The sequence below is a fragment of the Gavia stellata genome, chromosome 34, assembly GCF_030936135.1.
Source record: "Gavia stellata isolate bGavSte3 chromosome 34, bGavSte3.hap2, whole genome shotgun sequence".
NCBI lineage: Eukaryota > Metazoa > Chordata > Aves > Gaviiformes > Gaviidae > Gavia > Gavia stellata.
This window is the reverse complement of record NC_082627.1, coordinates 292891-315765: the sequence shown is the minus strand read 5'-3', so window position 1 is coordinate 315765 and position 22875 is coordinate 292891. Positions and strand designations below refer to the sequence as shown.

Sequence of the window (22875 nt, the reverse complement as noted above, 5' to 3'; positions counted from 1 at the left end):
TGTTTTGGACTGAATGGGGCTGTGTTTTGGATTTGGGCTGGAAACAGTGTTGATAAAGCAGGGATGTTTTAGTTACTGCTGAGCAGGGCTCACACAGCACCAAGGCCTTTTCTGCTCCTCACACCACCCCACCAGTGAGGAGGCTGGGGGTGCACAAGAAGTTGCGAGGGGACACAGCCGGGACAGCTGACCCCAACTGACCAAAGGGATATTCCATACCATATGACATCATGCTCAGTATATAAAGCTGGGGGAGGAAGAAGGAAGGTGGGGACATTCGGAGTAATGGCGTTTGTCTTCCCGAGCAACCGCTACGCGTGATAGAGCCCTGCTTCCCTGCAGATAGCTGAACACCTGCCTGCCGACGGGAAGTGGTGAATGAATTCCTTCTTTTGCTTTGCTTCTCCGCGCGGTGTTTTTTGCTCTACTTATTAAACTGTTTTTATCTCAGCCCACGAGTTTTCTCACTTTTACTCTTCTGGTTCTCTCCCCCACCCCACCTGGGGGGAGTGAGTGAGCGGCTGTGTGGTGCTTAGTTGCCAGCTGGGCTTAAACCACGACAGGGGGCCAGCCGAGACTGGGCTGCTCTGCTGGGCTGAGCTGGGGTAAGGGCAGGGGTGGGGGCCAGATCTGGGGAGGGGTTGGGCTGGAAAGTGTTCAGGAGAGGAAAACACCAGTGTAGAGGTCAACTGTGTGAGTGTGCAGGATGGGGACACACAGCCGTGTGTCACAGGCCTCCTGGCAGACACATGAGGACCGGCAGAGCAGGACCTGGTCGGTTCCCTGGACACCCTGGGGAAGCTGCCCCAGGGCAACTGTCACAGAACAGCCCCTTGTGCCAGCACTGGCCGCTCGCCCCGGCTCAGAGAGGTGGTTTGTCCCTCCACAGAGCGACACCGAAAGGCTAGGTCAGAAGTTTCTTCTTGCATCACAGACTTTGCTTGCACATCTCATGTGTGCAATGAGATGAACTTGAGTGAACAGAAGTGCCATCAGCTGTTCCTCGGGGTGCCCTGAAGACATGTGGGGCAGATGGTTTCTCAAGGCCCCTGCAGTTTGCAAGAAACATCCCCCAGGTAACCACCACGGGAATGTGCTGCTTTGCATCTAGGACCCCGTGTCCATTCCTTGTGCCGTGGGGTACCTGAGACGAGTGCAGAGCAGGGTGATACACTGCAGGGTGATATACCGCAGGGCTGAACTGCCTCCCACCCTCTGGGAATGGCAGCAGGAAGCCAGAGAGATACTACAATTGCTGCAGTGTACTGCCTTTGCATGTGCAGGGGAAGGACTCCTGTCTCTCATCACCCCTGGGTGCATGAGGAGTGCACGAGGCCAGCTCAGATGCACACACCTGACAGAGCCCTGACATTTCTCTCTGGGACCCCAGGAGGAAACCCCACCATCCCAGTCAGATTTATCTCACCGGCCTTGGACAGGTTGCTATCTGCTGTGTGAGGCAACTGTCTGCTAGGTCACCCTCCCCTGTCTTTTTGGGTGGCTCTATTTAACACCGAGAAACATATTCATCTCAATCGCAAATCAAATTCATTATTTTGAATTTAATAAAAATCAAATATAAAAATTATAAAAAAAGACTCCTCAGCATGTGACTCCAAGGCCATTCTATTCTCCAGGCTGAATGAGCTGAACAAATGGACACTTCCATTGGAGAAAATCATCTTGCTGGAAATTACCTCCTCTGGAAGGGGTTCTCTGTGCTGTTGGCTATAACGTGGTGTAAGGCTACCCTGGTCCGACTCAGTCATCCATTTCTCAGGCAAACAGCATAGTGACATGACAAGGTCCTTTTTTACCTTCCCATGCATTCTTCTCAATCATGAGATTTCTCTCCATGCTCTTTCTGAGTGCGAACGCAAGTGAATAACCCATGAACGGTCTTGTTCTTTCTGCAAATGAAAAATGTTTGTCTGTGCATGATACACCCTTGTATTCCTAATACTTGAGCTATCCAACATTTCAGCCAGGAGATTTTATTCTGCTTCCACAGCTTTACAGCACAAATAACCCCTTCTAGCGGAGAGTATCTCCAAGAGCATGGTTTTCTCCAATGGAAATGTCCATTTGTTTCAGAAAAGTACGGAGGGATGAGTCTAAGAAATCCAACTTTTAGAGACGTCCTCCAGTGGCTACAAAGGAAACAGAAATTACTCCATTATATCTATACATTGCACATGTTCAAACCAAATCCTACCCAACATTTTACTAATCACAGGGTCATTCTGTCTTCTTTGAACTTTGAACTTACCTGCTTCATCATGCTGGCTCCGTGCTGGAGCTCATTTTCACATTTAGCTCTCTCAGCCACTAAGCAGATGTTCATGTTGGGGTTTGAAGTATGAGAAAGAACATACTTAACAGAAGACGAAACAGCCCCAAGAGGCTGGATGTGACTGAACCCCATGAGAGTAGCTAAGGAAGGATTACACCGAGCTCAGGAGAGCGGCTTGTGAAAGTAGGTGATGGCTGATACTCACTGGGTCACCAAGGAGATGTGATTCTGGGATCACTGGGACCTGAATTTCTGAAGCTTTAATGCACATACCAGAGCCATCCACATAACTGGGCTAATACTGACAAAGCCAGGGAGAGTGAGACCTTCCACAAAGGCTGCCTTCCATCATGCCCACATGCCCCAGAGGAGAATAACTCCCTTTGGATTAATAAGTCAACTCTTTCCTTCTTCACGCTGCTGCTACGCTTTAGAGGTGTCATTTCCCAATCTCTCAGAAACTAGCAGTCAAAAGAAGACCAGAAAAGTGCTTTGGGATTGGACACCTGATGCGTCATCTCTCCTATCTTGATATTCGAGGACTTAGTTATCTTTTCATGAAGGTACAAGTCTAAAAAGCTCAGGCAAATTATGGTGGAGAAGTTTGTGGTTCTTTGTGGAGTGCTTTTAAAGTGACAGCAAACGATGCTCAGCTGGAAGTGTAGCTATCAGTACTAGGCTGGGTGATGTCATTTTCATGTGCAGATAGAAAGGAAACCAAAAAAACCCAAACAAAATTGAGAAGGCATATCTTTTACTGCTTTTATTTTTTTCAGGAAAACCTGAAAGATGATTTTTTACTCTGCCTCTTGCAACAGAGTCTAGAGATCAGACTCAAAAGAAGGAACAATTGGAAAATCCTCCAATACTACAAGAAGCTGATGCCCAGTGGTTTGGTTTCCCTTTGCCCTAGGTAATGACATAGCTCTTGATGAGTAGTTCTTCTCTGTTTCCTTCAACATTTCTTGTCGGGTTTCAGAGGAAACACAGGAGGAGTCCTGATACTTCATGTGCATGCTTCTGAAAAAAATCAGATGAGTATTACTCAATCCATCCATTTAGAAGCACAGTTTGAATAGGGTGAAGTGTCCTAGGGAATTGCCCAGCGCTCTGCTCTCACTAGAGAATCAAAACTAAAAGAGTAGCTGAGATTTTGGGTCATTCTGTGTTTGGGGGATTGCACGGTGCTGGCTCAGACTGGGTCTGGCCCCGTGTCCCGTGTGGTCTCAGCACCTCATGTGCCACCCTTGTGATGGAGACACAGCTGATGTTTGTGATTCATTTTCAGGTCCCAGAGTCTGACATAAGGGGATGATCGCATCACAGCTTGGGAGAGGGTTCTCCCTGTGGCATGATCCTGCACGTCTCATATCCTGCAGTGTTGTGCATTAAGGGACTGAAGGTCTGCCTGGAGTTCTTTAGACTCAGATTTAGTGCTGCCAGAGGCCCTTCAAATCTGAAAGGTGGCAAGGGGGGTTTTGGGTTTGGGTTTTTTTTGCCTTAAAATAAGTATTTTGTGAACTTTCTAAAAAAGTACTGACCGCTTTGGTTGAGGAATTAGACTTGCTCCGACTCAGGGCCTGAAAGCATTGCATGTTCTTCATATCAAAGTCTTCACCTGTATCTAGACAACTCTACTTTAGACTGTGGATTAATTAAGGATGACATAACCTTGTGCCTGTTTGAGTGTCCTGCAAACTCAAGATGGGATTCATCTGGATTAACCTTATTCATAGAATCACAGAATCATTTAGGTTGGAAAAGACCTTTAAGATCATTGAATCTAACCATTAACCTAACACTGCCAAGTCCACCGCTAAGCCATGTCCCTAAGTGCCACATCTACATTTCTTTTAAATACCTTCAGGGATGGTGACTCAACCACTTCCCTGGGCAGCCTGTTCCAGTGCTTGATAACCCTTTCCATGAAGAAGTATTTCCTAATGTCCAATCTAAACATCCCCTGGCACAACTTGAGGCCGTTTCCTCTTGTCCTATCATTTGTTAACTGGGAAAAGAGACCAACACCCACCTCACTACAACCTCCTTTGAGGTAGTTGTAGAGACCAATGAGGTCTCCCCTGAGCCTCCCCTGAGCCTCCGGACTAAACAACCCCAGTTCACTCAGCCGCTCCTCGTAGGACTTGCTCTCTAGATCCTTCCACCAGCTTCATGCTCTTCTCTGGACAGGCTCCAGCACCTCAATGTCTTTCTCATAGTGAGGGGCCCAAAACTGAACACTTGATTTGAGGTGCAGCCTCACCAGTGCCGAGTACAAGGGTACAATTGCTGCCCTAGTCCTGCTGGCCACACTGTTTCTGAAACAAGCCAGGATGTCCTTGGCCTTCTTGGCCACTTGGGCACACTGCTGGCTCATATTCAGCCGGCTGTCAATCAACACCCCCAGGTCCTTTTCTGCCAGGCAGCTTTCCAGCCACTCGTCCCCAAGCCTGTAGCGTTGCATGGGGTTGTTGTGACCCAAGTGCAGGACCCGGCACTTGGCCTTGTTGAACCTCATACAATTGGCCTGGGCCCATCCGTCCAGCCTGTCCAGATCCCTCTGCAGAGCCTTCCGACCCTCAAGCAGATCAACACTCCCGCCCAACTTGGTGTCGTGTGCAAACTTACTGAGGGTGCACTCGACCCCCTCGTCCAGATCACTGATAAAGATATTAAAGAGAACTGGCCCCAGTACTGAGCCCCGGGGAACACCATTTGTGACCAGCCGCCAACTGGAGTTAAGTCCATTCACCACAACCCTTTGGGCTCGGCCACCCAGCCAGTATTTTACCGAGCGAGGCGTGTGCCCGTTCAAGCCATGAGCAGCCAGTTTCTCCAGCAGAATGCTGTGGGAAACGGTGTCAAAGGCTTTACTAAAGTCTGGGTAAACAACACCCACAGCCTTTGCCTCATCCACTAAGCAGGTCACTTTGTCGTAGAAGGAGATCAGGTTAATCAGGTTTAGTACCAACAGCTCAACCACTTTATTCGCTTTCTGAAAAAAGTTCACCCTATAATGCATAATTTCAAGTGAGGTATTAACAGCATCCCTTTAAAGGGAAACATGAAAAAAGAAGACAATAAAAATCTGTGCCTGGACTATAAAGTTCTTCGGTTCCATGTAAAGAAGAGCTGGAGTCAACGGTCAACAGGGTTTGGTGAATAGCTCACATAGAGATTTGTGAGCACTGGTTTGAGAAGAACAGCTGGCACATTGGTACAGCAAGGAAACAGAGTCCAACAGTTCCATCCTTAATCAATGGGGAATCAAATATTGCACAAAAACAATATATGCCTAGGAAGATGCGGAAGAGGATGATGAACGCCTTAGAAACTCTAATCCAGACTCCAATCCTAACCCTAATTAGCTCATACCTAACCCTTACTTTAACGCATCCTGCATAGCCAACAGCACCAATGTAACCAAATCTGTAATATCATGCTATCATAAGGGCAAGCCTACTGTGGTAACAGCATCAGAAAAAACAAAACTGGATCTAGAGGTAGCACAACCGGGACAGACACGTGAGCATCCTGTCATCACCTTGTCAGTGCTGGTTCAAGGCCTGGCAGCACTGTAGGCACCGCTGTGTGTCACCCAGGTCAGACTCTTGGGTCAGATCAAGCGTCTTTCAGTCTCATAGACTATATTGACTGTTTCTCTGTTGATGCAAACAGGATCTTGCTTACCAAGATATCCAGGCTGCAGATGGGACACTTCTCATGCCATGACTTATTGGAGTAGCTCTACTCACCCTAATCTTTCCCTGTATTTATGATCCTACAGCTCTCACAGATGGAAATCACCCTGCAGTGCCTGGATTTGTCCGTGATTGCTCCAACTCACAGCATTGACTCTCTGTAGCCTTTCTGACTATTTGACCATAAGTGGTCCTGATCCTGACTTTGTTGGGTATCCTTAAAAGACAGAGGCTGTTGGATTATGTGTAAGGTTTCAGAGTAAGCAATCAAGGATTGCATGAACAAGGGCAGGACATGCTCCCCTCTGGAAAGGTTTTTTGAGTTATTGGCTATAAAGCCACCGAAGGCTGCCTTGATCAGATTCAGTCATCCATTTTTTAGGCATTGGGGCCGTATTAATCTGTACAAACATGGATATCTGCAGTGGAGTGACAGGACACAGGCCTTCTTACCTTCCCATGAATCTCCAACCTGAGCTTTCTCTCTAGGCACTATTCGGATGTGAACCTGAGCACAGACAGTATGAGCAACTGGAGTTTGAGTTCTCAAGGCCACCTCCACCTTGGAGCTAATGTGGAGCACAGCCAAGGTGGAGACCCAGGGAGGAGGTGTTGTGGAGCAGCCTTTTCTGTTGATGCAAACTAAAGCTAAACACAGACCGAATTTGTGAATTTTCTGCTCCCTCCTTCCCTTTTTTTTCTCTCTCACAAGCTTAGTATTTTTCCTCTGAGCAGCTAAATCTCATTTCTCAATCTCTCTATTTTCGAAAGTCATATTCCTGAAGTTGCTCAGACCCTGCTAATCATGCAAATGCCCATTATTCTGACAGTCTTTCCATCGCTGTTTCATTAACAGCTTTGGATGTGCTGTGGGTGTCTGGGGAGGAGCACTGGTAGCACTAGCATTGCTGTCTTCTCTCCTGGGATCGCTCACTAACTGACTTATAACCAGGTGGGAACACGAGTGGAGGAGACCTGTCCGGAGAACCCCATCCAGCTGTTTTCCAGGGAAATGACAGAGAGGAAAAGAGCTAACTACTGTCTCCTGCAGCATCATGGACTGAGGAGTGCGTTCCTGCATTGTGGCTTCTGACAATGGTAAATCCCTTTTGGCATGCTTTGAAGTGCTGAGACACCATGGCAGCACAACCACTGCCAAAAGCAGCTGCCGGCATCTGTGTGGCTTGGCTGGGCTCAGAGGAGCAGGTTTTATTTAGCTTGGAGAAATGCTGCTGGTAAGACAGTGACTGTGTAAGGAGTACTCCGGCAGTTTCCCACAAGCAAAGCTAGTCAAACCCGTGCACTCTGTGTGATCTTGTGAAATACTAACATATCTGGGCATTAAAAAGAATATGCTGTAGGTTTGGGGGGAGTTTTAAACAAGCAGGCAATGCTGATTATGAAAAACCTTCCTATAAACGGTTGCTTTCAGTTAAAAATTTGTGTACAATAAATGCAAGTCTCTGACAGCACTTAGGGAAATAAAAGTATTTCCTTTTCGTACGCGTTTGCATGCTTAAATTGGGAGATCAAGAAACAGATCATGGTCATTTTTCCCTCACATAAACCCTAGTTTTATCTTGGGGATTTTGAATGGCACCTCTAGGAGAACTTCAAAGATAGGACTTACAGAAATAGGCAGGAATAGTAGGAAAAAAGTAAAAAAAAAAAAAAAAAAAAAATCACGCTCTTAAGACTGCATGTCTCTGTGAAATCAAGGGTTCTCTTGAAAAAAACATCTTGTGTTTTTCACTTGGCTAATGTGAATGCTTTTATGACATGTTTTCTAACCAGCTGCTCTCATTATTGATTCATTAGAGTTGAAGACCACTTCTCGAAGGCAGTTAGCGATAGCTGCAGAGACCCAGCCAGCATCCTCAGTTCTCTCTGCCTGGAAGAGAACATGTCTTCTCCACATTCAACTGAGATTTTAAAAAACCTTTCAGTTGAGTCTGTTATTCATAAGAAGCTACCTGCTATCGCCGAGCTGCTAGCTAATGGCTTGTATCCTTCAAGTGTGATCTGCGAGAAGTCTTTGTGCTCTGGGAAATGGGAAATGCAAAAGGGAAGGCTCAGTTTCCCAGACAATGAGAGCATAGCCCTGAATTGGTCAAGCAGTTGGATTAGATGATCTTTGTAGGTCCCTTCCAACTGAAATATTATCTTCTCTTCTCTTCTCTTCTCTTCTCTTCTCTTCTCTTCTCTTCTCTTCTCTTCTCTTCTCTTCTCTTCTCTTCTCTTCTCTTCTCTTCCCTTCCCTTCCCTTCCCTTCCCTTCCCTTCCCTTCGCTTCCCCTCCCCTCCCCTCCCCTCCCTTCCCTTCCCTTCCCTTCCCTTCCCTTCCCTTCCCTTCCCTTCCCTTCCCTTCCCTTCCCTTCCCTTCCCTTCCCTTCCCTTCCCTTCCCTTCCCTTCCCTTCCCTTCCCTTCCCTTCCCTTCTCAGGCTTGCAGGGGATTTGGAAACATTACTGGGTTGGCTTCAGAGTGGCCCTTGGTTTCATTTGTAAACTGCCATAAATCCATGCAACAGAGCATCAAGGTCAGGAACAGGGAACTAGACAGATGTCATTCAGAAACTGTAAAAGACTTTTCAGGAAAACTAGGTATCTTGGGGAGATCACCCTCTAATCTCCACTCTTCCACCTTTAATCATCGTCCTCTTCAGACACTTTGAAAACTCTTTGAGATGGTGTTGTGATTGTTTGCATAATGCCTCCTTTCAGTACCCTGAAAGCTTGTGATATATGGACAAATAGCAACTTCTCTGCCTTGGTGAAATGCCCCATAGGTGCATGAATGTCCCTGATTCACTGACAGATAGAAATCTGTCTTCTTTCTGATAGACTTCACCCATCAGACATGTGAAAATGAATAATTTGGATCAAAAGCATGTCTCCCTGCTCTCTGTGTCTGGACAGACCTTCAGGAGATGAGTTCTTGTCTCTGAAAAGACCTGAGATGAACCTCTCTCACTAAAATCTAAGAGTGAAATCTTGCATTTCCCTTGCCTTGCCTTGCCTTGCCTTGCCTTGCCTTGCCTTGCCTTGCCTTCCCTCATCTATCACGAGACATTGGCTTTTATTAAGCCTCCTCTGAAGAAGGAAGAATAAATTGTTCTGGTCCTTACAACCAAACCCCATCGTTTCAACTGAAGGGCTCTGTTCTCTTTTCTTCTTAGAAGCCTTTTGTCAACAAGCAACTGGTGTTAGACTCCCATACCGCCATGCAGATCTTGTTCGGGCTTTCCTAATACCACAGTCACACCTGTGCTGATGCCTTTAGTCTTTCACTGGGCTAGAGGGGTGTGTGCTGGTGGATGGGCCACTGCCATTGTCCAGTGAGCATGTTGTTTCGATTGCTCTGTAGACAGAAAATGCCCCAAAGACAAGGCTTGCAGAATCACACAGCCGGACATGGATTTCTTCTTCTGGGATTTTCTGACCATGCCAACCTGCAAGACTTGCACTTCACAGTCTTCCTGTTCATCTATCTCATGGTCCTCGTAGGGAATGGCCTCATCGTGCTCATCACTGGGGTAGACCCAAGCCTCCACAGCCCCATGTATTTCTTCCTGAGGAACTTATCCTTCCTGGAAATCTGCTATACATCAATCACTCTGCCAAAAATGCTGCTGGCTTTCCTGACGGAAGATGGCTGGATCTCTTTCCTTGGCTGTGCTGCCCAGCTGTATTTCCTGGTTTTGCTGGGAAGCACCGAAAGCCTTCTCCTGGCTGCCACGGCCTACGATCGCTATGTAGCCATCTGTGACCCCCTGCACTATACCCTCATCATGAATGGGGGGCTCTGTGTCAGACTAGTAGTGGGGTCATGGGTGGCTGTCATACCAGTACAAGTAGGGCAGACTTACCAGGTGTTCACTTTGCCCTTCTGTGCATCCCGTGACCTTCATCACTTCTTCTGTGATGTGCCCCCTCTGTTGGAACTGGCCTGTGCAGACACTTTCTGGAATCAAGTGATGCTACACACCATTATCCTGGTATTTGCAGTCCTTCCCTTTTCCTTGATAGTTTTTTCTTACACTCAAATTGTCAGGGCTATGCTGAAAATGCCTTCAGTTCTGGGCAGACACAAAGCCTTTTCCACCTGCTCCTCACACCTTGGGGTGGTGACTCTCTTCTACGGCTCGGCCATGGTTGTGTACTTCAAACGACGGTCAACTGACTCTGCAGATACTGACAAATACCTTGCCCTGTCTTACACAATTGTGACCCCCATGCTTAACCCTGTCATCTATAGCCTAAAGAATAAGGAAGTGAGACTTGCCCTGAAGAGACTCCTGTTGAGAAAGTGATACTGCAGAGTATGTGAAATATGCCTAAATAGCACCACAAGTCCCAACAAGGTATTTGGTTGTCTCATATTAGCTCAGACAAAATCGATGTCCTGCCTGGCTATGATCCTCCTCAGGAAGGGGACAGGTCTCCTGGGACATTCCTGTCATCTCTGATAGCTCCATCTAAATATCTTCATACTTCAGAACATCTTTGGTTCCCCTGGAGAGTTGACTGCAAATAGCTTGTTGAAGCTGTGTCTACCCAAGCTGCCAATACCATTAAAGGAAAATAGTCAAAGCAGTCAAGCGGGATTAGAGGGGGACACATCCAAGGAGATGATGACTACCCTCAGGCTGAGAAATCATTTGCTAGACCCCAGTGACTATCTAGAGTGACCTTGGATGGAATCAACTTAGGGAAATTAAAGGACCTGAAAGTAATCTTCCCCTGGTATGATGTTTGCATTGAGTTGTACAATACTTGACAAATTCGACATAAAAAAAATAAAAAAAAAAAACAAAACCAAGACCACTAGGAGATTTGCGTGACTGTGCTGGTTTTGGCTGGGATAGAGATAATTTTCTTCATAGTAGCTAGCATAGGGCTGCGTTTTGGATTTGTGTGAAAAGACTGTTGATAATACGGAGATGTTTTAGTTACTGCTGAGCAGGGCTTACACAGAGTCAAGGCCTTTTCTGCTTGTCACACCGCCCCACCAGCGAGTAGGCTGGGGGTGCACAAGAAGTTGGGAGGGGACACAGCTGGGACAGCTGACCCCAACTGACCAAAGGGATATTCCAAACCATATGATGTCATGCTCAGCAATATAAAGCTGGGGGAAGAAGAAGGAAGGGGGAGACGTTTGGAGTGATGGCGTTTGTCTTCCCAAGTCACCGTTATGCGTGATGGAGCCCGGCTTTCCTGGAGATGGCTGAACACCTGGCTGTCGATGGGAAGCAGTGAATGAATTCCTTGTTTTGCTTTGCTTGCCTGCGCAGCTTTTGCTTCACCTATTGAACTGTCTTTATCTCAACCCACGAGTTTTCTCACTTTTACTCTTTCGATTCTCTCCCCCATCCCACTGGGAGGGAGTGAGCAAGCAACTGTGTGGTGCTCAGTCACTGGCTGGGGTTAAACCACGACAAACAGACAGAAGAAATTGCCCCTGGACACTCCTTCCAGACCCAAACCCTTATAACAGCCATTTCCGGTCCTGTTCTTTGACCACAGACCTGGTGAGGACTGCTCTTTGAGATGTGATCGGCTTCTACCATCATCATTTTGAATTCTACCAGGGCATGATCACTCCAGAAGATCTCCCATAGGTGCTAGGTCAGGTTTCCAAGCAGCATATCAATACTTCAACTACTGTAGAGCACCTCAGAAAGTAACAGCTGCTGGATGTGGGCAAAGGCATCAATCAAATGGTTTTGCTCCATCAGTTCCCAAGGGACTGAGATAAGGCTAACCTGCCTGTAGTTCCACGGATGCTCCTTCTTGCCCTTTTTGTAAATGGGTGCAGTGTCTTGAGCAGGGTCTGGATTTGAGAAGTACCTGCAGTAAGATGAAGAGCCAAGTATCTGCCCAAGTAGGTTACTCAAGTTTGGAACCTACTGGGATTCCAACTAAAGTCCAGTCCCTCTTCAAGCCCTTACTTAGCTCTGGCCCCTGCTCAGGTTCCACCTCAACTCTGTCCCTGCTTAGGCATCCACAGCGCTACTGCACTTGCTCAAAAGAGCACAGAGCCTAAGGAAGAGAAAGGGACAATCTGGATCCTACACAGGGGCCACAGCTGAGTATGAGTGTGAGCGGGGGATGGAGCTGAGTTGGACAAAGTAAAGGCTAGAGCCCAGTTGGAGCTTGAGCAGAAACCAGAGCTGAGTAAGCTCTTGAGCAGGGGCTGGAGCCAAGTTGGAGCCTTCACAGGGGCCAAATGTAAGTTGGAGCCTAATTAGGTGCCCAAGCTTAGTAAGAGCTTGAGCAGGGGGTAGAGTTGAGTTGGAGCCTGAGCAGGGACTGGAGCAATGATGGATTCTTACAAGGGGCCAGAGCCAAGTTGGAGCCTGACCAGAGGCCAGAACCAAGCCGAGTTGGAGCCTGAGGAGGGGCCAGAGCTGAGTAAGAGCTTGAGCATCTGCTAGAGTTGAACTGGAGCCTAGAGCAGGGACTAGAGCCCAATTGTATCCCTAGCAACCAGTGCCATGCTGGAGTTGAGCAGGGGCCGGAGCTGAGTAAGAGTTTGAACAGCTGCTAGAGTTGAGTTGGAGCTTAGCAGTTATATGATCTGAGTAGCCACTCAAGCAGGGGTCAGAGCCAAGTTGAAGCCTGGGCAGGGACCAATGCTAAGTAAAACCTGAGCAGGGACGGGGTGCATTGGGAGGCCAAGCAAGTTCCATATATGAGTAGCTGCTCAAAGAGATGCTGGAGCTAAGTGAATTCTCATCCTGAGCCAGAGCTGAATAAGAGCTTAAACAGCGGCTAAATTTGAGTTGTAGCCTGACCAGGTGCCAGATCTGAGTAACCTCTCAAGCAGAGGCCAGATAGATACAAGTTGGAGCCTGAGCTGGATATGAGTAGCTGCTCAAGAAGGAACTGGAACCAAGAAGCAAGGCCCAGAGCTCAGTCACCCTTAAGAATGATGTGGAGCCAAGCACCTGCCCAAGCAGTGGCTGTGTGGGCCTTGGACACTTCCTGGGTGCCACATCTTCTCCAGTGCCTGTCTGGGTATTCACTGGGCTTTGATCCTGCTCAGGCAAATATCTACATCAGGCTGCTGCTTGGATGGAAACTCCATTATAGTCCCTAATGGGGCTGATACTTTCCTCTGTGATCTACTACAGGGGCTAATTAATCCAGCCCCTGCTCAAGTGGTGACTCCGCTGTGGCTCCTGCTTAGACTCCAAATCAACTCCAACCCCTGCTCAAGCTCTTACTCAGCTCTGGTCCCTGCTAAGGCTCCAACCTGACTTCGGCCCTGCAAAAGCATTTACTTAGTTCTGGCACCTGCTTTGCGTCCATCTCAGCTCCAGTCCCTGCTCAAGCTCCTACTCATCTTGGGCCTCTACTCAGGCTCCAAATTAGCTTCAGCCTCTTCTCAAGCTCTTAGTCTGCTCCAGCACCTCCTCAGGATCATACCTGGCTCCAGATGCTGTTCCTGCAGCTACTCAGATATGGCACCTGCACGGCCTATACCTTCAATCCAGCCCTTGCTCAACTCTTACTCAGCTCCAGCCCTTGCTCAGGCTCCAACTTGGCTCTGGGCCCTCCTCATGCAGCTACTCAGATCTGACTCTTACTCAGGCTCCAACTAAACCTCAGCCCCTGCTCAAGCTCTTATTGAGCTCCAGCCCATGCTAGACTCCAACTTGGCTCCAGCCCCTGCTCAGGCTCCAACTTGGCTATGGCCCCTACTTGAGTGGACACTCAGATCTGGTGCCTGCTCAGACTCAACTCAACTCCCGCCTTGCCTCTGCTCAAGTACTTACTCAGCTCTGGCCTTTGCTCAGGGTGTAACTTGGATCCAGCCCTTCCTCAGGCTCCAACTTGGCTCCTGCCCCTGCACAAGAGGCTACTCAAATCTGGCACCTGCTCAAGTTCCAACTCAACTCCAACCCCTACTCTAGCTCTTGATCAGTTCAAGCTCCACCTCAGACTCAAGCTTGGCTCCAGTTCCTGCACAAGCAGCTACACACATCTAGCTCCAACACAATTCCAGCCCCTGCTCACGATCTTACTCAGCTCCAGCTCCTGCCCTGGCTCCAACTTGGCTCTGGCGCCTGCTCAAACTCAAACTTGGCTTCTGCTTCTGCTTGAGTGGCTAGTAAGGTCTGGCACCTTCTCAGACTCCAACTCGATTCCAACCCCTTTTCAAGTTCTTACTCACCTCTAGCCTCTGCTCAGATGATAACTAGGCCCCAGTCCCTGCTCGAGTGACTACTCAGACCTGGATCTATTCAGGCTCCAACTCAACTCCAGTCCTTGCTCAAGTTCTTACAAAGTTCTGGCCCCACCCCAGGCTCCAACTTGGCTCCAGTCCCTACTTGAATGGCAACTCAGATCTGGCACCCGCTCAGGCTGCAACTCGACTCCAGCCCCTACTCACACTCTCAGCTCAAGCCCCTGCCCAGGCTTCATTTGGCTCCAGCTCCTGCTCAGACTCAAACTTGGCTCTGAACCCTGCTTGAGTGACTACTCAGATCTGGCACCTTCTCAGGACCTAACTCAAAGCCAGCCTCTGCTCAAGCTCTTAGTCAGCTCCAGCCCCTGCTCACACCCCAACCTGGCTTTGGACACTGCTCAAGCAGCTACTCAAATCCGGCTCCTGCTCATTCTCCACCTCAACTCCAGCACCTGCTCAAGCTCTTACTCACCCCTGCCCCCACCTCAGGCTCCAGCTTGGCTACAGACACTGCTTGAGTGTGTACTTCAATCCAGTGCCTGCACAGGTTCCAAATCAACTCCAGCCCCTGCTCAAGCTCTTACTTTGCTCTGGCCCCACCTCAGGCTGAAATTTGGCTCCAGGCTCTGTTCGAGCAACTATTCAGATCTGGCCCCTGCTCAGGCTGCGACTCAAATCCAGACCCTGCTCAAACTCTTACCCAGCACTGGCCACTGCTTAATCTCCAACTCAAATCTAGACCCTGCTCAAGTGGCTACTCAGACCAGACACCTACTTGGGTTCCAACTTGACTCCAGACCCCACTCAAGCTCTTACTCAGCTTTGGTCCCTGCTCAGCCTCCAGTTCCTACACAGCCCTTTCTCAGGCTGCTGTAATCTTCAGCTCCCTACTCAGGCAGTTTCTGGGCTCTGGCCCTTATTCTGGCTTCACTCTCCTCCAGCTTCTGCTCCAGCTGCTACTCGCTGCAGCTCTTTTTTGGGTCCAGTGGGGTCTTATGTCTCTTGGGTGGCAACTTACATCTTCCCCCCACTCAGGCTCTGACTGACTTCTGGCTCCTGCAACCCCACTACAGGGTCTGCTGAGGGAGATACTTTGCTCTGGCCCCTGCTCAGGCAGCTATTTCTCTCTTTCTGGGGGTTTCTCAGCTCCAAGCACTGTTTGACAGCTCCTCATTGCTAGCTCTTCCTCATGCTTCAACTTGTGTCTGGCTTAAGCTTCACTCCAGCCCTTTGTGGGGTGGCTCCTCAGCTCCAGCCCCTGCTCAGGGGCTACTCAGCCACCACCCCTGTTAAGGTGGCTGCTCAGCTCCTGCTTGGCTCCTAACAGTACCCCACTGACCCAAAGGGCAGCTTCCTCCTTGGCCTCAGCGGCCCCCTCCCCACCCTGCCCTTGCCTTCCCCTCTCCTCTCCTGGGACCTTTTGCCCTGTCCCCCACTGCCCCCATGCTCTCAGGCAGTCACTTGCCTCGAGCCCAGGCCCCTGGCTGAGGGGAGGACAGGCCCTTCCTTGGGGCCAAAGGGGGTCCTGGCTCCCCCTGCCACTACTCACAGATGCATGCAGAGCACCCCAACACCCCAATGATGCCCCCATGTCAGGGGCTTGCTCAGTTCTCACCCTCCTCCTCTGCAGTGGGGGCTTCATCTTCATGGTGGGTGCAGCCATGGATGATGGCGAGCACTCCCAAAACCTTGTCCATGACCTCTGAGGTGTCTCCTCTGGATAGTGCTCCATCAGCCCTGAAGGGGAGCAGAAAGAAGTGAGCCTCCAGCATGGGACCACAGCCCCAGGATGCAGAGGTCACCCCTTCCTCAGCACACAGCCACCACTGCCCTCCTGCCCGCTGTGACACCACAGGGATGCAGCCACTGCTGCCCTCCTGCCTGCTGTGACACCAGTGGCACACAGCGACCGCTGCCCTCCTGCCCACTGTGACACAGCCATCACAGCACTGGGGCTGTAAAAAAACTTTTACAACACAATATTTAACCTACTGTCTTTGATTGCTCCCCAGATCCCTGTAATTTCACTGCAAATATTTGGCAATACTTTTACATATTGCCTGGCTGAGGGTTACATTTGCCTGCTTTCCCCCTCTTTATCTACCTATTTATTAATAATACTAACAGCAAGCAAGCTCTCAATAAACAAATAATACCGTTCTTTCTACATCATTAAAAAGCTGACAGAGATATAGCATTTCTGTTTATAAGCCCCTTATTTGCAGGTAGTCAGAAATTAAGTATTAAGTATTTAACTGTAAAACAAGTTGGTACTTTATACTAGAAGGTATTAAAGTTTGAGTATTAAAGATACTAGTTTCAAGTGTAAAAACAATGACAACTTTAGAACAGCTGCGACTGGTAAAGCTTTTGTCTAATGAAATATGAATTCCGCAAGTCAGTAAAATTATATAATATTATACTTGTTGTAATAATGCTTTACAGTGCTGAGTTTTATGGAGAAAATTATTATGCACTATTTGCTTTTTTTGATCAATAAGCTTATAAATATCAAACAGCATTATTCAAGAAAATTAAAATATTAGGGTAGGACTTAACTCATTTCTTCAACATTAAGGCAAGTTTGGTTCAAGGTACTGTAAAGTTAAAATGTGCAATAATGTAAAGCTTGAACATGAACACTCTCTGTCCCTAACTGGTTCAGGTGACATGAGTATCTAAAAAAACATTCTGAATTATTTCCTGAAGTGACAAATAGTTGTAGCTCTTTTGTTTCATCAAATATGTTCAGTGAAAAAACAGAGGAAGAAGGTAATTTTTTACTTTGCCCATGCAGACAGGTAAGAAGACAATCGACTTTACGTGTACTAGTCCCAGGACACTACTTGAACAGAATGGTAAACAAGGGATTTTGAGCAAATTTGGAGAAACAGGGCAGAGCTCCTTCCACTAACAGATGGTTTTGCAGCAGGCAACAGAACTAAATAATAAGTAATGAAGTGAAATGGCTAAAATGCCTTGCAGACTTCATGTTTTCTATTCTGCTTCCCACTCCACGTCTTGATCTCCCTGTCTGTAAGGACACAGCCACTAGCCTAATCATTGATGAAGCCCTCATCCTTAAAATACATCAAAGTGAAAAAATAAGAGATTGCAGAAGCATTAAGTATAATCTGATAACTGTGAAGGAGAGGATTAGTAATCTGGAATGAAAATATCAACACAGTCTTCGAGACAATAAAGTTTTTCTTGAGCTGACGTCGTTTGAGTTCCCTGCCAGAAACACTGCAAAGAAAATTAAGTAGATCAGTGATTTGATAACTAACCACTAAGGAGAAGTAGGAGGCTTTCTATCTAGCTAGGAATTCGACATTTTTATTATAGATTTGATGAGTCATATAGTGTGCTGTTTTGGAAGGATGAAACATAAAGCTACAGGGAACATATTTAGTGAACTTTTATTTGGCATGAAGGAGCAGGTACTAAGGGAGGTTATTCAAGCATGTTATAGAAGCAATTCTCATCAGCAATTCTGTACTACAGAGTGAGAAAAAATATTTTTCTTTTAAACAGAAATCACAAAGTGTTCTACATTCATGTAATGGATATCATAACAACAAGATTGGTCAGAAGTATAAAATCATTTTACAGAACTGTACATAGGACGTCTATTATAACTAAGATACGGAACCCCATGAAACTGCATAGTTAAGATTATTCCAATGTGAGCTCAGAAGCCAACTGAGTAGGAGAAAGTACAAATTGTCTTTGCAGATCTCCTTATGGTTTCATAAACAAGAAAATACAGGAGGTGAACTGTTGTGTGCATGATGAGGGTGTGTGTCGGGCATACGGCGCTTTCACAGGTAAAACAGCTGAGTGAGGAGGCCAGCTGGTTCTCGTAGGAAAGCACTGATCTTCTCAGCAAGAAGTAAGCAGAAGCATCCCAGAGAATATGAAATAAACTAATCCTGTATAAATGCAAATTTACAAAATTGTGAAGAAAGACAGTTTTTCATTTACTTTGTTATCAAGGTTAAATGTTTAAAAACATAAGTAAGTAGAAATTCTCAGTGGTAAGAAACACTATATATAGCTGGCATTATCAAAGATAGTGATTGGGGTGATTCACATGACCAGACTATTACAAACTGCTTTAGCTCATTCAGCCATTTAGAATACCTAAGTTTGTTTGCATGAGAAAGAAACCTTCTCTGTTAAAGAAATCATTTAAAGTTGCCCAAAACTCAGAAGTGCTAGATGATGAATGCATGCAGATCAATGTGCTAACCAGCACAGCTCAGGGTCTCTTGTATACTGGTCAAATCAAGCTAGAGAACAGGATAAGCTACCCTTCTCAAGCATCTACTTATTATAAATATGGACCTCTATTTACAGGTCTATGCTGGAGAATGCCTGCAATAAGTATCATAAGAGGGCTGGTTTTCAAGAACTGTGATATTTCAAAGCTAAGATGACCTTTGTGAGTAAAATCGAGAGAGGAAGAAATGACATGAGAATACGAATGAAAATTGAGAATGTTTGGGAGGTCATGACACCACAGTACAGAATGAGTTCTTTAGGTAAACCAGAGTAGGAATACTTCCTTCTTGCATCATATTTGTCACTAGTAGATGTCAAATCTCTTCATACAGAGGTGAAGTCTTCTTCTGAAGTACTAAATTCAGATTCAAGACCTGTGTTTTTGAATGGGCATTCCTCCTCTTGGTGATCTTGGTTAAGCCTGCCCATTCCTTCTCTATATAGCTCAATCCACTGAACAACACAAGTGGTGAAATTAAGGCAACGAATATCTATTAGAGAGGAAAGAGAAGATAAGAAAATAGCAGTCAGTAAAAATTAGAAGTTTGAAACAGTACAAAATTGACAAGAAGAGCTGGAGATAGCAGGAAAGAAATCCCTGGCTCTTAACACAAACCAATAAAATAATAGGGGGTGGGTTTGTTTGTTGTTTGGGTTTGTTTAACTCTCTTGGGAACATAAAAATTCCTACTGGGTCAAAAGCCAGACACGCAGATGGAGGTGACAAACCTTTGAATAACAATGTCAAAAAGGCATAGCTATTTACTAACAAGAAATCTTGGTTTGTATTTGGAAAGCTGTGAAATTATGTAGGCAAGTCTGATAATGTGATTGATAAATGAAGCACTTTCTAGTCCATTAGTAATGGCAGATAGTAGGCAGCATCTGCTAGGGATTCAACTTTTTAAATCAGTAGATCTAGATAACTGTGCAGGCTTGGGAACTCTGCTTTCAGGGATAACATTTCTTAAACAGGAATGGAACTCCTGTTCTCCTTGGTTTGGAGAAAGGCAGAAATCACACGAGATCGCTCAAAATGATGTTAAATACTGAGTGAACCCTGAGCACCACACACTTTCCCTAAAAGAATTGTCTGAAAATATATTTATATTTTTAAATTCTTAATATATCTACTGAAATAGATATACTGAGGTAGTTTCACAAAGCTGTTGTGCCTTTTTTTAGGAAAGGCAAGCAAGATGACCTCCTCCTGTAAACCGGTTAATCTGACAGGCTTCTAGTAAAACACCAGAAATTAACAAAATGGGGGGGGAAAAAAATGCCAGCCCAAACTGATAAAGAACCAAAGAATGTAAAATGCGCTATTTGTAAATGCCAGCCCAAACTGATAAAGAACCAAAGAATGTAAAATGTGCTATTTGTAAAGTCTGTCTTTTGGTGTAAACTTAGTTTCAGTATTTGAGAGTGCAAGTTTGGTGAATAAAGGTAGTTCAATATATATAGTATAATTCCCTTCAACATCATGATAGGGATATGAATAGTGTTATATTCCTAAAGCACATGTGAAAACAATTAAGAGCTCGTTAGTTGAAAGATCTCAAAATTAGTGCTCACTGGAGGTGTTTTCCAGCAGAATCTTCAAGTGGTAAATAATAGATCTAACATTTTTAGCATTCCTTCAGCAGTCGAAAGTAAATATAAAATAACTTCAAAATCATTTGCAAAACTTGGTGGAGAGCTAAATTATCCAGGTCAAGGAACCATTTAGACTAATAGGTAAATTACCCCTATTAAATTAAAAGATGTATTTTAATGCAAAATTATATACATAGTAACAAATAATACAGGTGGTGCCCACATGAAGGGGTAGGAGCAGAAAGAAGAGGCTACATCCAGGAGACACTTCATATGAAAAATATTACGGATAAATAATTCAGCATGATCTCTCTGTGTGATGCTGTGGCAAATGAGGGAGCAATGTGACCTATGGCTGTAGAGTCAAGGAAGCACTCAGAAAACAAAAGGACGGTCTCCCTTTTCTAACCTTGTGAAGGGCAGTGATTTTACCAATATCAGAGTACTGCCTCTAGTCTGGGGGACACAAAGGCTTTGCTTCCACAAATTTCTTTATTACAGATTACTAGAAATTACTATTAGACAGGCTACCATATTTAGGATTAGTAAAGCAACTGCACATTACAAGTTACTACAAAATTACTACCAAAAAAACCAAGCGTATATATATGGTTTTATGATTAATTACTTACTCGTTAGTGCATTTTCTTCATTCTGCAGGTTAGAGCATTTCTTTGCTTCGTTCTATTCAAGGGCATCCTGGGCTCCCACATGTACTTGCCAAGGATGCTCTGGATTCCCAGGCTGGGAGTTCCCAGGCTAGCAGACATTTCCCCCATTACAGCCAGGTCACCTTTTGGCTGCTCCGACATGCCACAGGAGGACACCCTTCTCCCAGAGGAAAAGGGGCAAGCATGGAGTGCAGTCTTGGACAGAGTGAATCCTGAAGCACACCTGAGCAGAGGAGAGGCCAGCTCAGCTGGCATGGGTCTAGAGAAGCAGAGGTGCTCATGTTGGTAATGCAGTGACATAGTCAGGAGGGGTGTGAGGATCTGCAGTTTCTCTGTTTGGTATGATGAATTTCCCCCATGTCTGGACTCTGCAACAGCAACAAAGAGACAGGAGATGGTGCCATCATTGCTCATAACAGCAGCCAGCCTCTCCACTGCTCAGAGAAGACCTCTCTCTAACACTGGAACAAAACTCTGTGATGAGTAGAAGTGGCACAGCAAAGGCTACTGAATGAGATGTAACACTGCATGTCTCAAACAAAGCAGCCATGCAGCCCCGAGCCCCAGGACTGCTTTGAGTTAAGGCATTGCAGACCACTCTCTGGGTTTACCTCACGGCCAAAAAATGATGTTGTTTGTGATGACAGTAGCAGAAAAATGAGACTATAGACCTACAGAAGCAGAACTAAGAGCATTAGGGACAAGGGAATGCGGGTGGGGATCAAAGGGATGGGGCCAGCTTCCAGGCGGGAGATACTAACTACACTTGAGCCCTCTGTCTTTGAAAGAGATGCCTGAAGCCAGCACAGAGGTGACAGAGGTGTCTGAAGTGGTGGGCAGCATCTGACAGCATGGTGAGAAATCACCAGTTCTTATACCACCAGGACTCAGAGGCATCAGAGACATTGCTGAACTCCCTGCCCTAGTATCCCAGGCAGGCCCAAGAAGGAATGGCTTCAGAGAGCACTGAGATCACCCTGTGTCTTCAACACAGAAGGACACTAAAGCACGGTGGTCTGAAAGATTAGACTGATCCTTGGTGTGACTAAAGACATCTTCTTCACTTTTGCATGACCACAGCTGCTGAAGGTGAGACAAGGTCTCTAACGACCACAGGCATTGCTGTAGATTACATCCAGCCCATGTAGCTTGCTTGGTCATGGCAGACCAGCAAAAATTAGTTCTATCATCCTTTCATTTTGCCTTTGGAAACATGTCCTCTAATAATTGCCTTTGGAAACACAGACCCCCTGAAGAAAGGAAAAGCTTACCTTCCACAGAGCTTTTCTGAGGTCTCTAAACTTACCTGCACGTAGGAAAAAACTCTCGCAAAATCTCATCTTCACTTCTTTCCTTTGTACAGCAAGAATTGCCTAGGACTTGAAAACAAAGCCTGCAGCCTTTGCTGTGGCTAGGCAGGAAGAGAAAGAGCCCAGGGTGTCTGGGCAGAACCCTTCAGCTGTCTCCAGTGAAAACAGGTGGCCCAGGATGACTGGATGTAGTTCAGCAGCTCAACTGGTCTGTTGCCTAGGAAAGAGCAAAGGTCCCCAAGCACTTAAACAGTATAAAATCAAGTATCTGCAGCCTCCAGGCCATCAGGCAGGACAGTGCTAACAGAGCTGTCTTGCTCAAGCCCCTGCAGCTCTTCTCAATGTTGATGTAGTTCTTCTGTGGAAGATATTGAGAGCACCCTGCAAAGGGAGAAACCTTCTAGGAGTTTGATTACAAGTGTATCATTACAGGCACGTTAACAAGGGATCAGTCCCCAGTCATGTAATAATTATATACAAGTAATCAAGTAATCGCGGGAATGCTCATAGCTGGACCAGATCCTGCCACCGATGAAACTGTTAAGGGATGTCAGCAGTGACCGCTTGCTCCAGCAGCCCCAGGGCAGGACCCTCCTGCCAGGCTGCTGTAGCCCAGCTGGCCCAAAGCCCAGGGACCTGGGGTCTCTGCCTTGGCTGAGGGATGGGGCTGCTGCTTTCCCCTTGCCAGGTCCAACCAGCAGCAAAGCTGCACATATGTCCCAGAGACACACAGCCACAGGATACACAGAGGACACACAGCCACAGACAGTCACACAGCCTGCCACAGCCAAGACTCTGCAGCCATCAGCACCTACACACACGACCCCCA

General features: G+C 46.6%; 1 protein-coding gene across 1 annotated transcript; it reads left to right on the top strand.

Moving 5' to 3' along the window:
• The first annotated feature begins 9365 nt into the window (after positions 1-9365).
• LOC132320188 (olfactory receptor 10AG1-like) lies at positions 9366-10304 on the top strand. Its single transcript, XM_059832459.1, has one exon. The coding sequence runs from the start codon at positions 9366-9368 to the stop codon at positions 10302-10304; it is 939 nt and encodes a 312-aa protein (XP_059688442.1).
• Positions 10305-22875: the final 12571 nt, after the last annotated feature.

Excerpts from the sequence above, each read along its gene's own strand:
- LOC132320188 (XM_059832459.1), top strand. The coding sequence starts at position 9,366 with ATGCCCCAAAGACAAGGCTTGCAGAATCACACAGCCGGACATGGATTT.